Below are 16,914 nucleotides of genomic sequence, written 5' to 3' on the forward strand. Positions count from 1 at the left end.
CTTTCGCGGCTGCACTTTCTGGTATTCTGTGGGTTACCGCTGTCGACGCTTTGGCCCAAGGCTCCCGATATCACTTGTTCACGACAAGATACCGTAAAAGTGTTTGTGAGGGCAAAGGTAGATCGTAGCAGTCTTGTTGAATCGGTCCCTCATCCGGTCCCGTCGCAGTGGCAGCAAGATTGCAATTTCTAGTTAGCGAACGCTTGAGCTTGAGTGCCCGTACGCTAGGGCACGAGCCTCCGAATGCCAGCTGTCTCAAAACTCGCAACATCACTGAAGCTCCATCTTTTTCGATATACCAAGCACGCTCCCGTCATAGCTCGTGATCCACTGCTGATCTGGCAAGTCAAGCGCGGGAACAGCTCGCGCGATGACCAGCTCGCTCCTACCAGACCCTTGAAGGTCCTTGGCCGCGCCTTCCGAATCTAGCGTCTGCCCAGCACACCGCCTACACGACGTTAGCCATATGCAGGCGTCCCGCCGTGCAAAACGACTTCACCCTGAATTAAGACCGGAAGCTGTCGCGCCGCTCCACAGCGCAAGCACGTCGTGCGTTCGGCCCCGGAATGGACATCCCGCTCCGACGTCAGAGGTGCGATCCATGCAAGGCAGCTGTTACGGCGGTCTAGAGCTACAATTTCAGCATCCGGTTATGCTTGCACCCACGAATGGGACGAGCACTCCAGGGTCTCATGGTTTACATACGGACTGGCAGACGAAGTTTTATACATAGAGAAATAAACTACGAATATATACTCGAGCACGACCCAGTCTATAGCGACAGAGTGAACCCAGACGCGGCGTGTGCCAGGCGGATGCATCTCGTGTCGCATCTGAGATACACGACCGACGGTCGATCATCTTCTGTTGGGGCACCGAGGGCACCCATCGGACCAGCACACCGGCGCACCACACCGCGCCACACCGCGAAAAAGAGGGACAAGCCCACGCCACGCTCAGCGCGAGAGCAGGCGGAGGAACCGCCTGAAATGTCGCCGCTGGTTCGAATTGCTCCCGGGCAGGTTGAGGCGACACGTGACGCTCCGTGACCCCCCTATGACGCCCGTGGACGGCGCAGGCGAGGTTGCGGTCTGCTGTGGGGACGATGGCTGTGGTGTCGACGGCGGTGTAGTTGATGTGCCTGACGCCCCCGTATGTGCGCCCGTCGATGTAGGTTCGGGAATAGGCGCGACGGACGTACCGGAGGGGAAGATGGTTGGGCCTGTGTAGGGCGCGGCCATGGAGGCGTCGGTACCGGCGAGGTTCGCGATGGGACCGCCGGGGAAGGTGTAGCTTGACCCGTTATTAAATACCTTTGCTAAGCGTCAGCTGCCGTGCACATGATACACGAGTGAATTATACGCACATCGGGGTCGTAGATGCCGGGGTCGCTATCCGAGTACGCGCCCGGGAAGGCGATTGTGGGGTTTGGGTTGCCGTTGCCATTACCTTGAACCATGACCTGGGTGCACATGGGGTAGAATTCGGCGCCGCCCATCTCAGTGGCGAGATGGAGGGCGATTATCTCGTGACGAATGAGGTATCCGCCTGGGGCGAGGTTCTGCGGAAGTGTTACGTCGAATGAATCGCCGTTGTTCATGATGTCTGCTTGGAACCAGGTGTTGCCGTCCGACTCCTTGCCGAGCTGGTCGATCTTGAACCACTTGGCACCTGTTGGGTCGAATTCATTGCACGGGGTGCTACCGCAGGAGGCCATGTAGGTCATCAAAGGACCAATATCATGTGGCCACTGTAGGCGACGCGTTATAGTGCAGTTCAATACTAGAAGACCGAGATACACGCACGTTGCTGACCCCATCGCCGCCAGACCATTGCACTGCGAAGACACTGCCCGAATTCGCAGGTACTACCATTGCGGCCTTCTGCGCGCTGAGACCGCAGACTATGTCGGGATTTGTTGCACCTTTGACCGGCCCAATGTCTGCGATTAGACGAATTGGACTGGGACCTGCGCAGCTTAGCACTCTGACATGAACGATTCGTGGTCGCCTGCTTACCTTCGTAATTATTCGGTTGGTTGCCAGCATACCACTGTCCGTCAATGGCAATCGCCTTCACGTATCCATGAGCGTGCACCAGAGAAATGAGCAAGAAAAAAGAAATGAGAGGGGTGAAGGCCTTCATCGCTGCTGGCTCGAAGCTCAAAGGCAGCGAACGACGTTGTCCAAGCTTGGTGAGAGCTCGTGGGAGAGGTGGGGATAAAGTGTAGACGTTCTCCGCATCCTGCAGGGTCCAATATAAGAGGCCGTCGACAACATCATGCACAATGATAGTCCAAACTCTGGTGCCTCGAGGACAGCGACGTGCGGGGGCGTGGTTGATCCCGCCAAGCCACGGCAAAAGATAAGGCGCTTATATATATCACGTGACTACCAACGTCCCTTCTCCGTCTGCGGCCAGTCTCCTTCTTCCCCTACTTGTCGGGTATCTTTTACCACCAAATCTTTCGCCGTTACTCCTGCCCAAGATTGACCGATGTATTGCTGTCAGCTACTTGGCCTCATAGCGGACATGTTTGCAGTGCCTATTCCTCAGAAAGTCCTCGCAGAATCGCGTGTCCAGAGCGTGGTTACCTGTGCCTTCACTTGGGGCCGGAAATTAAAGTTTAAATTACAAATGCACGTCGTTTTTCAAGACCGACTGTAGACGCAATGTCACAGACAGCCGGGTTTTTGGCACTGCTACACTGACTCTGACGCGACGACGTCTTTTCGTCGAACGATGCCGGGGCTCCTGAACTCCTCAAACTCGCGAGCTCATGAGGTTGCTTTAAGGTGTGTTTTCAATAATGTCCGTAACTTCTTTGTCCTGACGACAGACGCATGTCCAGGAAACAGGCTAAGCGTACCTTGAGAAGGCACAGCCTAGATATCATTGTGCTGTGATAGGGTGTGCTAGAGATGGAGCTGGCCAGGCTGAACGAGCATAGGTGCGCCTGGAATTGACGCCAGCTGCTCGTACTTTATATCTGACCGCCGGTAAGACCATTGTCTCTGTCTCTTAGGCTTCTATGGCCGTTAGGGCCGATATCGTCACCACCGGGTACTACCTATCATTTCAAAGGGATAATATATAACCAAGCATGTAAGAACCCAGACGAGTCGTCTATGGCTTAAAGATTGCCCGATTTGCGTTATGGTAGTTTCCAGGCCTGTATTCTCTTTCAGAAGTCATCATCCGTGTAATGGCGCTTTGACGTGTACCGGAAACGCAACGTCCTCAGCCTTATCCTGCTTTCGCGCTCGTTCGACCACAAGCTAAGTGGAGCCATTGATCCAAATTCGCCGGCTTCAGACGTCACATGAAACGGAGGCGCCCATTGCAGCCATGGTATAGTTGTAAGTCCGACTGCTTAAATCTGCGATTCGAAGCTGATCAGGTGTGATGTGCGTAGTAATTTGCAGCTAGAATAATTCTCGGACATCGTGTTTTTCAATCTCTGCCATACGGCGGGAGCCTTCCATCTTGGTATACGATGTAGGGTCAATGAGGTCAGCTCCAGCCCTAAGTTGCTGCTTCCCTTCGTCTTTCAGTGCCGTCATCAGTAAGCCTCTACAGAAACGGAAGACGAGGCGGAGTTTCATGGCCGTCGCCCCACAGTAGCAGTGACGCTTCATGTCCCTGGCACGTTCACCTAGGCATATATAGCGTGTGTCCGGCGGCAGCACACCTCCAGCCGCCAGCGTGCTTCGCCCAGTATCCGCAACCCGCCAGCAACATCTACCACCATGAATGTTCTCCGAGTCGCCGTCTCCGCAGCACTGCTTCTTTCGAATGCCTTCGCCGCGGCCGTGCCCTCTATCAAGTACTGCCAGAATCCTCGTGCTGTCAATACCGACTACGTTGGACGCGACAAGAATGTTCTCGTACAGTACACTGCTTGCGACGGTGTTGCAACGACCCAAATCGCCCGTGCCATCGAGGCGAGGCAGAGCAACAACGTTTGTGGCGCGCCCTGTAGGTGCCTCTCATCCCGGTAGCATTCATCTGCTGAGCGAAGGGCGTAGACAATACCTCCTGCTTCACCCCATCCGGTGGAGGACCCGACCCTAACGATTGCCACGTCATTACCGACGCGCTGCTCTACGACAGCCAAAACATTGGTAGGCTATCTGGATTGACGCTTCACTGAGGGCATGCTAATCGGAAGTGTCCTAGGTGCCTTGTTCACGCTCGATCCCGCGCAGAACACCTCCCTCATCACGATGACCTACCAGAGTTGTGAGAGTTTCATGGTCAACCAGGACAACGTCGCTCTGACGTACTGCCGGACGGACTGGGTATGGTGTGTCAATAAGAGATTTCATGTTCATTGATGAACCTGGATTGCTTCTCTAGGCATCGATCCTTGATAACCTCGCGTTCAACTGCCAGGCTACACAGAACGCGCACGGAGGACTTTCCGTTGCGACTGACCAGGAATGGTTCATCCAGTACGTTCTGCAGCATCGCTTCCCTGGATACCTTAGTCTCTGATGGGTCAACCGCTACCTCTAGGGTCCAGCATTCTTGAGGGGTTCGACCGGCTGAGAAGTTCGTGGACAATTACCGGGCAATATCTGACAGAACTCTGTTGCTATCTACCTGATAGCGTAGCCAAATGTAACCCGTAGGTTGAAAGAATATTGGTATATCTACGCGAAAACTCCGCCAAAGAAGAGGCCACAGCCGCTGCGTCTCTGTCCCTCCCCTTACTCGCGAACGCCAATAAACTGTTGCGCTCGGCTGCGGTGATGCTCATTGCAGACAGTATCGGCGGCCTCTCCTGTACAACAATGCCAACCAGGGGCGCATGTTTGCATCCTCTTCGGGCAGTGGCAAGCCGGCAACTGTCGCGTTAATGTCCGGGTTCAAGGCCAGTTTCCAGGTGAACATACCAAAGAGCATGGCGAGCCCACCCGTGCTCTGGACAGACGCCTCAGAGACCGCCCTAGCTTCCTTCGCACCAGCAGCTCCGACCGGCTCCGTGAGGTTTATAAACTCTTGGTAGATCGGCACGAACGAGACCGTTCTATGGGCGGCCCAATACCCACACGAAATATTAATCCGGCATCAAGGACACGGCCGCTACATCTCCGTCTGTCTCTTTATTGTACCACATAACCCGAGGTCTGGACAACGCTCACGAGCCGAGTGCGCGAATGCGGACTCCGAGGCGTCTCCACCAATTTACCTGAGCCGGTCGCGCAACTACAGCAGGAGCAGCTCATGTTCGTTCGTCTGAACGGTCCGCTGAGAGCTCCGGACGCCAGACAGCGCCCACAGCCTCCAGACCACCAGTGATTTGCGACAATATCGTATACACATTGTGTATTATAGGCTTCAAATTGTAAGTTATACACGAATGGACATGAGGATGCTACACTGAGAAGAGTTACACGGAAAAGTGGGATATTGGATTATCCAGAAAGTACAGTTACCTGAGGCTGGTGGAGGTTACTGCCTTCCGACAATACTGAAGTCGATGGTGCCTGCTGTGGATGAGGTAGGCAGAAATTACGGAGCACCATGATTGCCTTCGTCTTTAAATGGCTGGAAGCCAAGGTGACTCAGTAACATCGTCCAAACTCCAAGGCAATCCAGCATTATACACACCTCAACAATTCCTTCTCTCCCATTTTAACTCCTTCCACAAATTCTCTGTCACCTGCTTCTTCACTCACAGTCTCGTCTACAGGTTCGAATGTTGCCCTGATGTCCGGATGGTTGGCCAGCCACTCGTCTCGAAGTTGTTCCATCTTGAGAGTCTCAGGATGAAATTCTAATGTCTGCCAGTCACAGTCCGTAGAATGGCTGACTTCCTCACCTGCAGCAATGAATGTAGATCAGTGAGATCAATCAGAGTACAATGCCACCAGCTTACGTAGGTGAGGGAATCGCTCATGAAAGACATCAGTGAGCTCGGCTGAGGTCAACCGGTCAAACACCTGCATGGATTCTGGTTCTTCTTCGGCAACCTCCATTGGTTCGTCAGACTCTACAGATGAGACTCATGAATGCTATGCCAGAATTCTAGATGTATTCGCTACGAACTGTGGTGTTCCGGGATCCCTGGCAGATCCGAACTCGGTGGCTTGCTCGCAGAGGTTCTGCTGCTTGTCTCAGTGCGTGTGACATTGACCACCCTACGACCTGCGTGCGAACTTGAGGCAGGAGACTTGGTGAGATCTTGAGAGGGTAATTGGCTGATGATCACCAGGGCAAAGCGGGCGTATAATAGTTCAGCAGGGATTTGATGTGGAATTTTGACGGCTACGTTATGGTATTGCTGGGATAATTTGGGCTAAAGGTCAAAAATAGCAAACTAGAGCGCCGTCGTTGATAAGAAAAACGAAATGAAGGGCATCAAATTCGTTGTGAATATCTGCACGGAGTGTCAAGCCGTTACCGCTGGAGTTGATGAGCCTCTTTCCGAGCCTTTGGCGGAGCTGTTCATCGTGCTTGGTGTGAGCCCACATGCGATTCTTCAGGTACCACTTAGCCTGTGCCGCAGGCACAATGTGGCTATTCTGCGTACCTGAGTATGGAAATACAATGTAAAACATGGTGACTGAGTGGCACAGACCAATGGAAGAGGCAGCTCACCCTCATGCTGTCTGGTAACAAGGCAGAACCCGTCCCGCCTTTTGGTCTCCTGCGCCATCCCCGACGGATTATAAAGGCTCAACTGGGGTCCCGGGGCCGAAACAGGAGTGTTTAACGCCTCCTTCCAGCGGGATGGAGCACCAGTAAAGGACCAGGCATCGAAGGAGGTGATGACCTCCCATGTGGTATTGTCTGTCGAGAATATAGTAGTAATCGCCGTGTCGAAGAACTCGAGTCGTGTCGGGCACACGCCCAGTGGAATCACGGGTTTTGGAGAGGTATTCTGAATTGTTACTGGCGATAATGTAGCAAGCCTCGAGAACAACAGGGTAAGTCATCCCTCGCCCACCTCCGGGTTCAGGGACGGTATCGTAGGCGGTCAGCGAGATCAGCGCCCCGGTCACATCCCGGTCAAGTGCGGGATGAAGAACATTGACTGTGGGGAAGTCCTCCATTGAAATGGGCCGCTGAGGAAGGATTGAAGGTTCCTAGCGTTGAGAACAAGAAAAGATGCTCGTTCAAGTAGGCGCCCGTGAGCCTCTGGGATCGCGCTGCTGGCTTAAGCTTTTCATGCTTGCTGCTCACCTTCCCCTCATGGTGTCCCGCGTTGTCAACACTGCAATCCTAGCTAGATTCCACATGCTCGCTGGGCCTCCGCGGCGCAGCGCACGCCTCACCGACACTGCTCGGCGGAACGATTACACGCTTTGGATCGCTGAGGACAGAGAGGCTCAGAGCCTAAGGATGCACGAGACCGGTATGGAGTGCGACTGTTAAGCAGCAGCTCTCCGCCTGTGTTTTCTGAGCTTCTATCTTTATGGCGTTCCGATCCTGCGCGCAGGAACGCGAATGAAGGAGGAACCGCTGATAGCAGAACTGGAGGCGAGCAGTTGAATCTTCACGTGTTATGGGCGCTCACATACTAATATAAGGTAAGGTATAGGGCCGCAGGCTATCTGAGCAATCCATATCTTGCACCGTACTTGTCAATGATCATCTTCACGCGATCTTCGCCTGGCAGTGAAAGAGTGACAGCTAAAGCCACAACACCCACTACGACACCTATTCCAGCCAGCCCTGTGCGATCCTATCAGAAAGACGCCGCAGAAGAGTGTGGAATACGACTCACACATACCAACCGTCCCAGAAAGGGCGACAATAGCAGTGGATGCGACACAGGAGGGTATGAGTTGGACCGAGAACGCTATGGTGCTCAGCGCTGAAACGGTAAGCTGTGCACCTGCAAACCACTTGTCGATGGTGCGCCCTTCTTTCAACATCTTCTTCAGCTCAAACGCACTTGCGACTAGGGCGGACACGGACACGAAGAAGCCTAACAGCGTCTCCGCTCAGACCGCAGACAAAGCGCAACCAAACGCAAGACTCACCGAAGGTCAGAGTGAGGCCGCTAGCTATGCTGCAGCGCGACCAAATCAGCCGACAGCAAAAAACATAATGGTTGTAGCACTCACCTACTCCATGCTCGGCTGCAGACTGCTCCTGCCGCTCCGTTGACGAATTTTCTTGAAAATTTCATGCTGAGGACCTTCGCAGCGTCGACCCAGCCCAGCGCACGAGTAGGGAGCAGTTTCTTGAGGCCCCAGCCGAGGCCCTTCGCAACCGCAGCCACAATAGGTACAACCACGGGGTTCCACAAGTACATTACGGCGCCGACTAGCGACGCGAACATGCTGATCTGCTCTGACCGCTCGAGCGCCTCTTGGTCCTTACGAAGGGCTTTCATGAGGATCCATGTTCCAACCATGACGAGCGCGGCGCATGCAACTTTCTTGAAAAGTAAAGTGTTGCCCCTCCTCCAGATCTCCGGACAGACACCTCCCTTGGTCCATGCTCTACTGACGATCGTCGTGAGTTCTTCCATAGATGGCTTACGGTGCAGCCGCTCGGTGAGCTGCCCGAAGCCTTCGACAAGAGACTTCCCAACCTCCGACCACGTGTAAGCCTCGCGTTCCGCCAGAAGCTCTTGCAGCTTGGCGTATTCCCTAGCCTTTTCGTCCATTAATTGCTTGTTGAACTTATCGAGTTTGGTGGCCCGTTCGATCTCGTCGAGGTCTTCGAAAAACTGGGCGAACGTTGTTACTTCAGTTGGGACAGCCGACGGCTAAGGGCTGCTCACTTTTACCATGCTGCTCGCATGCTCATCGCTCCACATGACGCCGTCGAGAATCGCGAACGTAGCCACGCCGTGCAGCTCAGCGACAACATCCGGGATCTGTGGTGCATTGCCGATGTCGCCGGCCCTTTCTTCCAGAATTTGGAGTTTGTTCTGCCAATCGAATATGTCTTGCTGAATACGTGTGTCGGAGCACCTGACTCTCTGCTTCAGCTCCATGAGATGCCTCTCGGACACTGATAGGACGACGATCAGAATAACGACTGTCTGTCAAAAAGGCTCGATGCAGCTCACCGAGGTACGTGGCGAGACGTGTGTACCAGTACCTGGCTTCTGCCAGGAACGGTTGAAAAGAGAGAACCGCACGAATGTAGCCGAGACGGTAGCAGGCTTGGGCAATGGCACGATACTGGACCTGGAACTTAGAGAGATCGTCGGGCGAGACCTTCATGTGGTCGACGACGCCCGCATTCGGCTCGCCGAACGCAGCGCAAGCCTTGGTGAACGCTTGACATTTGGTCTCGTCGATCCGCCTTCTCTGTCTTGGGGAGACCTCTTTCATGTTTTTGATATACGCTATGATGTTCACGATGCCCGCCCGCTCAAGGTATTCGGGACCCAACTCCTTGATCTTCGTCTCGTCCGGGTCAAGCGCCGGCAGGTCCGGACACAGCAGCTCTTTGACATCGTCGGGGGCACTGTGAAGGATGATCTGTCGATATGCTTAGCGGGAGCATGCAGCTCGAGGATATCACGGCCTTACCCGAGCAAATATACGATCACCCTCGTTCTGAGCGATGTCCTCCCGTACGACCACATTCTCGGACTGCACTTTGGTCACCGAGGACAGGCTCGAGGTGGACAGGAGCTGCTGCAGGGTCTGCCCGCCTGGGCCACGCTCGGGCGCCGCACAGGCTGTACGGCTGCGAGTCGTCAACTTCCTGAGCGTGCCTTTCCATTCATATTCCTTTCCATTCTGCTCCCACGTGCCGGAGAAGCTACGGCTATTGGTGTCGGCTGCGCTGACAAGAGTGACGCGGAAAGTGTAGTCGAGTTTCTTGTCGAACGGGTCGCGCTCGGTCTTGACGAGGACGATATCGTCGCCATGCTGAAGAATCGTGCTTGTGGAAATATCGACGTCGTTTATGTAGCACTGGTCGAGTGCTATCAGATGCTTTGGCATACGAAACGATGTCTGGGAGAACTCACGACTACAGACGCGCTGTCGCTCTCCTCTATGCCGTATTCGAGCGAGTACCACGGCATCCAGTCGTCATCGTCATTGCTGTCCTGTTTGCGGCGTTCGGTCTTGAATTCCATGAGAGAGATCTCCGGCTTGTTTTCCCTCTCATATCTGCCAGAGCCCAGTGAGTCGTCGTCATGGTGAAGAAAGCGGTCACCTACGAGGCTCCATCTGCCCCGGCCGCAAGCTGAGGAGATGCCGGTGTGCTCGATGTGCTGCATGAAAGGTAAATCATTCCGTTGATGCACGAGATTAGCTGAGTTCTCACGATGCAGTGCTTCTCTGGGCGGAATCGTGGGCGGGAGGGGCGCCGCCGTTGTCCACCTCAGACGAAAACAGAAAATGAGCTGAACTACCTGCATAAATGCGCTCGCCGTCGTAATTTATGGTCATTTCTTTGAGTTCTAAATCGTCTTCGGTGGAATGCCTAGCTGGAAATGTGACAATCGTAACTTCGGGAGATAGAAATGACGTAACGCACAGGTGGTCCTCGTAGGGGTGCACGCTGGAGGACGCCCAGCTAGTATTGCTGCTCACATCTTTCCTGAGGACTTCCGACATCTCCTGATTGCTGACATGGAGCACGCCGAAGCAAGCGTCGAAGGAAACCCGGCTAGGAGGGGTCTGGTTGACATGCTCTTCGGTGTGCCAGGGATCAACAGACATCTCGGGGTCCGGGAGCTGCATGCTAACGATGATGGTGAAGGGGATGAAGTTGTGGGGAATCTACGGGTCGGCTACGGCATGCAACCCAGATGCCTTGGTCGTGCTGAGTGCTGGCCGCGCAAGGTTTTATACGGCTAGGGCCCGTAGTATGGCAACCCACATGTCGACGAACCTAATTTCATGGCGTGAGTCGTAGTCCGTGGTGCACGGTGTCTCGACCAGAAATTAAACTTACTCTTCCTGCTTATCTCGACCGCGCTTGCATTCCCTACAGCTCTTTGTTACCGTCCTGCCTGCGAATACCGTCTTACGGGTGTAGTCTTCATCTTCTTCTTCTTACATATAAACCAAGAAGTGCCAGTCATTCGAAAGGTGTGAATAGGCTCAGCGACATCGCGGTCGAAGATCAGGCGAAACTGTGCTTATTCCCACCCTATCCTCGTGAATCGATGGCGTATTGACATCCCTTCGCGGGAGAATCGAAGACTTCAGCCCCAAGTCGCCTAGGCCTGGCCTGATCCTGCAGGCATCCCTTAAACCTTAGTCTTCGTTGCAATTTCGCCAGAAGTGCTTACGAAAATATGGACCAGCCGTAGTATGAGCGAGAGAACAGAGCTTGAGAGACGTGTCTTCCGCATGAGCCTGCCAGTGCACACCGCCCAATTTGATAAGAATGTAGGCACGTGAAGGAACACGATTCTCACCGATTCAAGGCACACAGTCCCCGCCCCTGCGTGTGTGCTGTGTGTTGAGCGAGAAAAGCGGCTCCTCAGCAGAGAACATGGTTCGTTTCACCGCTTGCTGTACCCGCACAACCAGTCCGGTGGCGACGTACTCCTGATTACTGTAAGCGCAGAACAACGGCCTTCCAGCTTGTTGAGCTAAATAGCGAATATCGCGGTTGAAAACGGGGAGGAAGGCGCTCAGTTGATCCGCCGTGATGAATTCCATCAAGTAGCCATAGCCAATTGCGTTCTCGAAGTCACTTTCAGGCCTGGCGGATTGTGTCTACTTGCTTGAATGTCCAAATGGCAAAGGGGATAAACTGAAGTTTGGCTTTTTATAGTTCGAGAACCATGTTTTACATTGTCAAGCACAAGCACCAGGGGCACAACCAACAAGTCGAAGAAATTACCTACGTACCAAGGACGAGGTGGGTAGTGGGAAAGGGTGCTATTACGGATTGCCGAACGTTTTGAATGGGGTCAGATAACAGCAGGTAGCAGTAATGCGACGAATAGCAGAGTCATCGTCAGGAAAGAGAGCTGAGACGGGCTACTATGCGAGTGTGTCTGTAAAGGTAGAGGACGCGGGGCAAGCACGAGAACATTACTGTTGCTTGCACTCCTCAGGGTTGACATTGTCAGCAGCGCCACCGCGCTTCGGTGGTCCACGTCGACGTGCAGGAATATCGTCATCTGACTCGTCGTCCTGCGCCATTGTCAGCCCGGGGCCGTAAGCGCGAGACAGGCAGAATACGCACATCCTCGAAGCGGTCCTCATCGTCGTCATCTTCGTCGTCCATGTCTTCAAAGTCGTCGTCGTCATCGAGTCCCTCATACTCAAGGGCCTTGCCGGTGAAGTAGTCAACAGCGCGAGGGATGATCTACAGACATGGTGAACAAACGTTAGAAAGAAAAAACACGAGAACAGACGACTGACCTTCTCCTTAAGGTCCTCGCCGATCTGATAATCTATCTCCAGCTGCTCCTCAATCGCCTCGAGCTCGTCCTCGTCAATCTCACCGCTCTCGATGGTCTCCTCTGATGGGGGCACTGGTGGAGAGAAGAAGTTGAAGAAGGAATCGGCGGGCTTCGCCTTGCGCACGAGTCGAGTGCGGTTGGTGTCTGCGGGGCATATAAACATTTATTTGATCAGGGAAAGGTATCAACTCACTCTTGTTCCGTTGCTTCTTGATCTCAAAAGTTTTTGTCAGGTCCTTATCCTCCTTCCACTCAATAGTCGTGCCGATTGCGCGGTCGTACACAAAATCGCCCTCATAACCGACCTCCTCCTGATAGAGATACGTCTTCTCGAGTACTTCGTTCTTGAAGTAATCATTCGCGCTGAAGTGGAACTCGATCTTGAAACCGGGCTGCTTTTCCTTCGGTGGCAGATACGCGATCGTGATGTCAACGAGGTGCTTGAGTGCGTCGGCATCGCGATCGGTAATCATCTCGCTCAGCGCGATGTGATTGCGAAGCGCAGTGAGCCAGAACTCGGGAATAGCAGAAGTCGCGTCCTCGCCGGTAGCTTCGGGAAGGGGCGTGTAGTCTGGGTCTTCTTTCTTCTCTTCCTCCTCGCCCGCCTTGATCTCCTCAAGAGTCGGCTTCGCCTCGCCAGAGATGATCGCACGGCGGCGCTCGTGTAATGGCTTCTGAAGCTCCGAATACTGCAGATCGCACGCGAAGATTAGCCATCGAGCACAGCATGAAAGCACGGGCGGGGAGATAACGGGTTGTACACAAACGGACGACACGAAGGGGGAGGACGGCGACGATCGACACTCACCTTCTTCTCGAGCTCGAGGCACTCGCGCTTGTACTGATTTTGAAGCTCGGTCTGTTTCACCTGGACGCCCTTGAGGGCCTCGACACTGCGCTTGACTTCGACAGGGAGGCTCTCGATGTAGCCTGAGCTCTTGCCGAGAAGGCCTGCGAGCTTGCCCTGGACAAGGCCGAGCATGGCACTCTGCATCGCACTATCAGCATTCTCCTCGCCCTCCTCGTCCTCGGCAGGCTCATTGTCCTCAGTAATGTCAGGCACAGTGGGACGAGAAAGACCCTGTGCGATAGGTGCGTGCGACAAGGGTGTATTTTGGGGGGTAGGAGCAGTGGGGTCGTGAATATTGATTGGGATGAAAGACGACATAATAGAGGATAGGCTCGCAGTGGACAGAAAAGAGCTGGTCGTTGGTGTCGTCGTCGAGCACCAGGTGCAAGATGAAAAAAGTGTGAAAGCACTAGGGAACCAGATTCGTCTTGCGGGGTTTCAAAAGTGAATAACTGAACGCCGGGCAGTAGCTTATCTTTGGTGCTTACCAAGTAACACGCGAGGTCACGAGACTTTCAAACCCAGCTATGTCATCTGTACAATCGTAAGCTTACCATTATTAGAACGTGGCCGCGATGTTAGCCTCCGGCTCCCGGGAGCTATTGACTCGTCCATGAGGCAAGACGTAAAATATACACGAGTACAGACTACCAGGTCATTTGATTTGTATCTTGGCAGAGACGACGTCACTCATGCCTTCTCGAACACGTACAGGTACGCGAACCGCTTCAGGTCCCGAACGCTCTCTGCGTCCGCCTTGACAACTTTCTCGTCGTTGAACAGCACCCACATGTCGCCGCTTCCACTCGGATCCGCTGTCCGGATATGCGCGACGTAGTGCCCAGAGTGTACGGAGGGACCTTTGTGCGAGATGAATGCCTTGAGCTTATACCGCGCCGGCAGCGCCGATGAGCCGCCTACCGCGAGCGTTCCAGGCTGCTCGGACGACGATGGTGCTGAGTCTTCACCCGTTTCATCCGGATGTGAGAAGAGCCAGTCCACCGCACGTTCCGCGTCGCCGCCCTGCAAGCTATATTCAGCTACGCGCATCGTGGACCTGAGAATGAAAGTAACTGACAGTCTCGCGGAGGGCCTTCTTAGCTTGCGCAGGAGTAAAGCCCATGGCGGCAAGAATCTCAATCTGCTCCTGCGAAGGCTCATTTCCGCCCTTGGAGCCCGATACCTGGATTGGCGCGTCGATGTCTAAAGGTGCCGTTAAGAACCAGGAAGTACTCTGGGCCATTAGGCGTACCCGGATCGTCCATATGCTGGAAGAGCCATTCCATTGCGGCTTGCGGATCGCTGTTGCCCGTCGCGAGCAGAGCCTTCTGACAACGAACGGTAGGGAAACCCATGCCTTCCAACTGAGCCATCGCTTCAGCATCGAATTCGGGCAGCGTTGCACCAGCTGGAACAAGAATTAGATGCTTAAAACTCAATCAACAATTAATGATGCAATTAAGGCTCACTATCGCTATCGTCTGGAAGCTCGGTCTCACCAGGCTGGAGGCCGCGACCTAGGTACTCATCAAGCTGCAAAATATCATCCGCAGGCAGGATGACCGGAATATCTAGAGATCGAGTACCATAAGTAGACGAACAACGAATGAAATAAATCTTGCGCACCAAGCTTGGTTGGAACCCAATTCACGAGCTGAAACTTCTTGGCATGCACGACGAGGACTTCAGGGAAGGTTGCAAATCTGGTCTGCCTGAACCGCACCACGAAGATGTCAGTGCTATGGATCCAAAGTGCAGGTGTTCACGTACTTTTTGGCAATAACCTGCTTCTGGCACGAGGGACAGGTGTACTCGAGAGCCTCGAAACCGGTCAAGATGTCCAGACACTGCTTGAGCTGCACTTCCTCGTACTGGGGCTTCATCTCTTCGTCCACACCCTTCCCCCGCTTGGGCACAGGTACACTGACGACATCCGTCGAGTCGACGCGATACCGCACCTTCTGGCAGTCGCCACACTGCAGGCGCTGTTCTGTGCCGAACTTGAAGATCTCCGTCGGGTCCGCGCCGGCGCCGGTCTTCTTGAGCTGACGGCGGACCGCGCCGAGAAAGTGCGTGAAGAACTCCTCCGAGTCCTGCTGGCGCATTGTCGCGAACTCCTCGTGGCCCCGACCGATAAGCGCCTTGAACATGCTCGGACGCACGCCCTCCTGGAAAATTGGCGTCGGCGACTCGTGCGCGAGCGGATTTGTCTCTTTCGGCGGCGCACTCTCGGCGGGCCGTGGGTGCGAGTACCGTCCGGAGAGGAGGCCGTCGGCGACCTTGTGGAGCTGGCAATCAAGGCAGTCGGCGGGGAGCGCCTCGTGACAGTTCTGCCAATGCGCCTTGGCGGTTGGGTAATAGCGATCGCGGAATGATGGTAGAGAGAATGTGGTCTGCAGGACGGAAGCCATGTAGCAGCTGCAGGCCCGTAAGTAAGTAAGCCTGAGGTAAGCCACGCAAAGGCTGACCTGTTCCCCAGGTTCGCCAAACCTGTCAGTCCGGGCCCGAAGACAGGCTCTAGCGCATTTCCCGACTCGTCTGTCAGTGAGAAGTCGAACGTAAGGTTTTGCTCGATTTGCTGAGGGTATTGAATATCAGCATGTATGCGCTGTTTGACTGGAATTTATTTGCTAACCAGCTCAGTCATCGACTTCTCGGTCTTTGTTTGTGTTGCCACATTGATCCCGAACGCTGCCAAGTGGACAGATAGCTCAGGATCCAGCCTTGCATCAGTACATAGGTAGCAATAGATATCTGAACCCTGTCAGCTACGCCTTTCGCAGCACGCCGAAGTTACTCACCGGCATTGCCTTCAGGCGTTATCGTACCCAGCTTGACGCTAATAGGATGTTTAGTCTCCTCGTAGTGCTGCAAGCCATGTCCGTTTCCGCCCAAGCCGCCATATTGCTGCCGGCCACATCCAAGAGAGCCGCAAGTAAGACACAACCACAAGTTCTCCTTGAGATCGCATTTCAAGCAGTGTGCGAGGCCGGAGGCGAGGATCGGGCCCGTCGCATGCTGCTCAAGCATCAGGGTGTGCTCGCAAGCCGTGATCTCTTCTTCCCAAGCCTTGACCTCGGATTGGCGCGCAGAAGATAAGGAGTGCATGACGCCGTCGATAATGGTCTTGGCATGGGGGTCTTCGGAGAGTGCGGATAGTTCGAGACCTGTCTCGGGGTTGCACTTCCAGCATTTAACGACAGTGTGGTGCTCATACTTGTCTTCGTCTCGCTCAGCGACGATAGCAAGCTTGGTCATCTTGGCCGGTGGTTCTTCTTTATCTGCCTAAACAGAGTAATAAAAGTATTGGCATATGACGCACAGTCTAGTTAAAGGACGACGCACCCGGTACGCCGAAGGCTTCATTTTCCGCTTCACGTTCAGAGTGAAGGAGTGCCCAGTCTTCGCGATGTGCAGACGCATATGGGATCGGTCACGATCCAAGCAACCTCCATTGAAACAGCTCAGACAGACGTCGATGCCCAATGGCTGGTCCTATAGATCGATCTCAGAATCAAACGAGCCTCCCATGGCAGCCTTGGAGCGGCGAACCTGATTGTCGAAGCATTGCGTGCACTCCTCCCGATGTACGGATTGGGAGAGACGTGGTGGTTGTAGACGAGCCAAATCGCCGATATGCGGACAAGCCATGTCTGGGGATGCGAGTACCTGGTCAGTCCCCGCGGGCAAAGCTGAGTCGGGTGAGGCGACT

At 54.2% G+C, this 16,914-nt stretch overlaps 7 protein-coding genes across 7 annotated transcripts; 1 reads left to right on the top strand and 6 right to left on the bottom strand.

Annotated features, from left to right (window-relative positions):
* Positions 1-703: 703 nt before the first annotated feature.
* Positions 704-2,201, bottom strand: PHACADRAFT_246008 (glycoside hydrolase family 61 protein). The gene is made up of 4 exons (XM_007389583.1): positions 2,019-2,201; positions 1,806-1,969; positions 1,367-1,750; positions 704-1,313 (listed from the first exon to the last, which is right to left on the bottom strand). The coding sequence occupies exons 1-4, from the start codon at positions 2,143-2,145 to the stop codon at positions 957-959; spliced, it is 1,032 nt and encodes a 343-aa protein (XP_007389645.1). The 5' UTR covers positions 2,146-2,201; the 3' UTR covers positions 704-956.
* A 1,263-nt stretch (positions 2,202-3,464) lies between these two features.
* Positions 3,465-4,534, top strand: PHACADRAFT_203435 (uncharacterized protein; the record flags this gene model as incomplete). Its single annotated transcript, XM_007389584.1, has 5 exons — positions 3,465-3,978; positions 4,029-4,124; positions 4,180-4,301; positions 4,360-4,454; positions 4,519-4,534. Exons 1-5 carry the CDS (start codon positions 3,750-3,752, stop codon positions 4,532-4,534), a joined length of 558 nt encoding a protein of 185 aa, XP_007389646.1. The 5' UTR covers positions 3,465-3,749.
* Positions 4,535-5,227: 693 nt separating this feature from the next.
* PHACADRAFT_23621 (uncharacterized protein) lies at positions 5,228-7,061 on the bottom strand (the record flags this gene model as incomplete). The annotated part of the gene is made up of 8 exons (XM_007389490.1): positions 5,228-5,380; positions 5,442-5,553; positions 5,617-5,827; positions 5,885-5,998; positions 6,055-6,304; positions 6,327-6,538; positions 6,607-6,900; positions 6,956-7,061. The coding sequence occupies 8 exons, from the start codon at positions 7,059-7,061 to the stop codon at positions 5,228-5,230; spliced, it is 1,452 nt and encodes a 483-aa protein (XP_007389552.1).
* A 435-nt stretch (positions 7,062-7,496) lies between these two features.
* On the bottom strand, positions 7,497-10,204 carry PHACADRAFT_246009 (uncharacterized protein; the record flags this gene model as incomplete). The annotated part of the gene is made up of 8 exons (XM_007389585.1): positions 7,497-7,683; positions 7,736-7,939; positions 7,995-8,023; positions 8,079-8,689; positions 8,744-8,976; positions 9,035-9,452; positions 9,504-9,821; positions 9,950-10,204. The coding sequence occupies 8 exons, from the start codon at positions 10,202-10,204 to the stop codon at positions 7,559-7,561; spliced, it is 2,193 nt and encodes a 730-aa protein (XP_007389647.1). The 3' UTR covers positions 7,497-7,558.
* A 37-nt stretch (positions 10,205-10,241) lies between these two features.
* PHACADRAFT_246011 (uncharacterized protein) lies at positions 10,242-10,841 on the bottom strand. The gene has a single exon (XM_007389586.1). The coding sequence runs from the start codon at positions 10,668-10,670 to the stop codon at positions 10,248-10,250; it is 423 nt and encodes a 140-aa protein (XP_007389648.1). The 5' UTR covers positions 10,671-10,841; the 3' UTR covers positions 10,242-10,247.
* Positions 10,842-11,687: 846 nt separating this feature from the next.
* PHACADRAFT_109609 (uncharacterized protein) lies at positions 11,688-13,629 on the bottom strand. The gene is made up of 5 exons (XM_007389587.1): positions 13,161-13,629; positions 12,546-13,041; positions 12,312-12,496; positions 12,133-12,255; positions 11,688-12,080 (listed from the first exon to the last, which is right to left on the bottom strand). Exons 1-5 carry the CDS (start codon positions 13,518-13,520, stop codon positions 11,979-11,981), a joined length of 1,266 nt encoding a protein of 421 aa, XP_007389649.1. The 5' UTR covers positions 13,521-13,629; the 3' UTR covers positions 11,688-11,978.
* A 191-nt stretch (positions 13,630-13,820) lies between these two features.
* PHACADRAFT_246014 (uncharacterized protein) lies at positions 13,821-16,867 on the bottom strand. Its single transcript, XM_007389588.1, has 11 exons — positions 16,755-16,867; positions 16,548-16,697; positions 16,004-16,487; positions 15,838-15,956; positions 15,671-15,780; positions 14,973-15,620; positions 14,829-14,914; positions 14,672-14,773; positions 14,455-14,610; positions 14,281-14,405; positions 13,821-14,225 (listed from the first exon to the last, which is right to left on the bottom strand). Exons 3-11 carry the CDS (start codon positions 16,458-16,460, stop codon positions 13,893-13,895), a joined length of 2,136 nt encoding a protein of 711 aa, XP_007389650.1. The 5' UTR covers positions 16,461-16,487; positions 16,548-16,697; positions 16,755-16,867; the 3' UTR covers positions 13,821-13,892.
* Positions 16,868-16,914: the final 47 nt, after the last annotated feature.

Source organism: Phanerochaete carnosa (assembly GCF_000300595.1).
Source record: "Phanerochaete carnosa HHB-10118-sp unplaced genomic scaffold PHACAscaffold_1, whole genome shotgun sequence".
NCBI lineage: Eukaryota > Fungi > Basidiomycota > Agaricomycetes > Polyporales > Phanerochaetaceae > Phanerochaete > Phanerochaete carnosa.